Consider the following 3,743-nt stretch of genomic DNA (forward strand, 5'->3'; position numbering starts at 1 on the left):
CGGATAGCAATATGCAAGACAGCAAGTGTGAATACCAATGGTCCATTGTACATTCTAAACATGCATGCATGCATGATGCATGATGCACACACATACATGTAGTGCTAAATCACACACTGTCTTTCTTTCGGGTTGCATTTTTTCCTTTTCTGGTTTTCTGGGTTTGCATTTGTATTGCTTTTTCATTCATTGTGTTTCTTTTGCCCGTTAAAGAGGTTTCATGAGTATTCAGTGTAAAAATAAATACTTGTAGATGCATGGTTGAGAGCATCATCTACTGCTTACACAGCTGCATAATGCCGTTTATTATTATTTTTTAAATTTTACTTTATTAATTTTTCGGCAACGCAGATGATGATGATGATGATGATGATGGTTGGGAGCGAAAAGGAACGTTTTTCCTAGATCTTTGCACCTAGGGTGGGGGGTGGTGGTGAAAGAACTATTGTAGTTACGCTGACTATTTCCGCCATCATTTGTACCATGCGCTTTTAGTAATGCGCCTCCACAGTTTTTTATAAAATTAATTATAATTAGTCCTACTTATTCACAATTATAATGAAGCGAGATGTCTGCTCAATTGCAGGCCATACCTGCCTTCCTGCTCGACCACATACGTGTACATGTATGGGTACAAATGACGTGAGTTATGAGGTTGCGAAACAAAATGGTGGAATGCCAAGACAGGAAAACGCACAACACGTAAACACGACGTGTACATCGTTTGCGTTCACAATATTCAATAATGGATAAAATAGCCTCAAGGCATGCATGAGGAAAGCTGGGGAAAAAACCCGAAAGAGACGAGCCGTAAAACTGAAAATATTGACTACAGGGCGAACACGGCTGTACCGGCTGTACCCCCTGGGAGAAAGTCTTGAACTTTTTTCGGCCACTTCCCCTTTTTGGTGAGATACGGCCTGCTGTAGGGGTGCGCAAACAGCACCAGAGAGTTCAGCTCACTCGACTTGATGTCAGATGTGCGCCCGCTGGGGAGGTTCACACCCGCCACCTTCTGGTTCGCCAGGAAATGCAGTCCACTTTGTACTACGGAGGAGCTCCGTTGCAGATCAGACTGCAAATCGCGCGCTGAACTTTCACCAAGCCGTGAGCAAAGCAATACCGGTACATGTAAACACGTACTCCTAGCACCGCTAACATAATGCGCACAAGTAGCAGCTCTTACCATTTTGTACGGAGAAGGGATGAACACGACGTACTGGCAGAGAGACACGTACGACGCTGACCTTCAACTTGCCGGACTTCTGTCCAAGGACAACGAAAGGGAGGCACACAAAGCAAATCGAAAAAGAACAGCGAAGGTAAAGCAAATCATGAAGGCAGTCGCAAAACCAAAAAACAAGAGGCAAACTACAAGGTGTCTAATGGCCTTTACCTTGGCTCACTGCTTACCTGAAGTAGTCCCTTGGTGTGCTTGCTCAGACTGATCGTGCTGGCCGAGCTATCCAGACGTTTATTCGCTCAGGACTGGCATCGCAAGTAGTCTTGAGCAGGGCTTGACCTACGTCTTTCTGCGGACTTTCTAGTGGTCCCCGCTGTAGTAGAGAGCTCCGGACAATAGAATGACCTTTGCACGAAGATCACAGATACATTGTACGTGGCATGTCGGCAGGTAGCCATTTCTGAAATATGATTACTCGCACAGATGTGATGAGTACGTCCGAAAACTGCTCTTCCAGCGCCATTCTCTTCCGAACAATCCACGTCGCTCCGGACCGGAGGCCTACATCATCATCATGATCATCTACACCGACCACCATCGCCCGCGGTAGGTACTCCAGGCCGGATCACTTGTCGACTGTGAGTGTGAGTGCGTGCAAGCGTGTGTTAATTTTAAGACTCACGCTATTTCCGACGTCACCCGAAGTTCAGCTCGCGTTATTTGGCTTTGTCTAACCTTCCAACTTGGAAAGCTCAGGTGATCGTTCTCGTGCACATGTCCGTGGCGCATCCCTTTCCCTCGTTGAAACTTCCCGCACGTGAGTCGTCCAAGTTGGAAGGTTTTTGGTTTGCGCTTCGTAGATGTATTGGAGCTACAGTGCTGGCGACTGAAATCCGACCCTGTAACCGGCTACTGCGGGTTGAGGAAAAGAATGATCTTTATTCGTACTGCACAGGGTTATTATGATGTGAAGGTGTCAACTAGACAGGCGGGATGGTAGGTGATAGGCCGATGGGCCGTGGATAGAGGGGATAGGAGTGTGAACATCAGGTGACACTGTTACACCCCCCCCCCCCCCCCCCCTGAATGGGGCGCTCACATCGCAAAGAATGTGAGGCCACCGCTCAGGGGGTCGGATTTCAATTGCCAGCACTGTACATATAAAATTGTAACATGTCATGTACATGTAGGTCGTCGAATGTCTCAATATGCTTGTCCGTTCTGTGCCTTGTTGTCGCCCTAGCTGACTGTATACCATCTCGTTACCTTGGTGGATTGTCAGTCATCACTAGTACCGTAAAGTACCGCCAGAGCGCCCCACCATCTCGTCCCTTCGTGGTCGTATTGTGGAGGTGGTCTGCTGTCTGTAGGTCATACGACACGAACCTTGTACACATATTCCACATTTTGCAGTAAATCCGTACCTTCGAGCGGACACAAGGTCCACACAAAAACCTGCCAAGCGTGCCCTTACAAACTAAGGTTCTCACATCGTACAAACTTCGTTGCACTCTGCCATACGATTTTCCTTTCCCTGGCTGTAAAATCAAGGTGGGGCGCTCTCGCGAGACGGGGCGCTCTGGGGGTACTTTACGGTACCGGTACCGTAGTAGTAGTACCGTAGTATTGACATATCCGCGGCAAGCCGCTTATGTACAACAGCATGGGAGAGGATAACAACAAATGAAAATAATTATATTGTTGGGGAAATCCACGCTATTATCGAATATTCAACAATGACGGGTGTGGGGTTATACCAAATTCCCATAATGTGGAAGTACGTTATTATTGTTGAAAGCACTAGGTGATCTGCACTCTACAATGTGACCTGTGCGATTATATCGTTAAATGATTGCCTGTTCCGAGCCACCAAACGCAGTGTCTCCAGGTTCTTCAGACTCCGCAGACGCCTGGACGTTGCCTTGGCTAATTCGTTGTCTATCACCACTGGTAGGGTGATGCGCGGGCGTCCGAGCCAGCCCCGATTCTGTCGCTGGAAATACGCTGTCAAAAGCGTTTGACCGTGTCCAACATCAACGTCTGATTGATAAACTATTCACCCTGGGAGTCAATGGCAGAGTATTGTTATGGTTGGCTAGCTATCTGCCTGGTCGTACTCAGCGTGTCAAGGTGTGTGAGGCTCTCTCTCTCTGATGCAGTCCCATGCTCAAGAGGTGTGCCCCAAGGCAGTGTTCTTGGGCCGCTTCTCTTTGTCCTTTACACGAGTGACATTTCCGACGTCATACCTTGCATTGTTGTTCATCAGGAGTTCGCGGACGACATCATCCTAGATTATTCTGATTCAGATCTGGACACTGTTTGCAAGACTTTGACTACGGCTGTGACACGTCTGTCTGACTGGCTCTCCGAAATTGGGCTTCTGCTGAATACCGGCAAAACCCAAGTCATGGTAATTCAACGTCGGGGACTCACTGGCGACATACCAGTCGTGAAATGTAAGGATCAAGCCTTAACTGTTACCTCCACTGCCAAATACCTTGGCGTAACCATTGATGACCAGCTATCCTGGCAGCCACATGTCTCCAGTGTTGTGCAGAAG

General features: G+C 47.9%; 1 protein-coding gene across 1 annotated transcript in view; it reads right to left on the reverse strand.

Moving 5' to 3' along the window:
• Nucleotides 1–1,480, reverse strand: part of LOC135820590 (uncharacterized) — a 23,922-nt gene extending 22,442 nt beyond the window's left edge. Inside the window, exons 1-2 of the mRNA XM_065333649.1 lie at nucleotides 1,414–1,480; nucleotides 1,187–1,265 (exon numbers count right to left, since the gene is read on the reverse strand). Of these exons, the coding sequence (XP_065189721.1) occupies nucleotides 1,187–1,189 (3 nt within the window). The 5' untranslated portion in view covers nucleotides 1,190–1,265; nucleotides 1,414–1,480. The remainder of the gene's footprint in view (nucleotides 1–1,186; nucleotides 1,266–1,413) is intronic.
• Between the last annotated feature and the right edge of the window lie 2,263 nt (nucleotides 1,481–3,743).

Source organism: Sycon ciliatum, chromosome 7 (genome assembly GCF_964019385.1).
Source record: "Sycon ciliatum chromosome 7, ocSycCili1.1, whole genome shotgun sequence".
Lineage (NCBI taxonomy): Eukaryota > Metazoa > Porifera > Calcarea > Leucosolenida > Sycettidae > Sycon > Sycon ciliatum.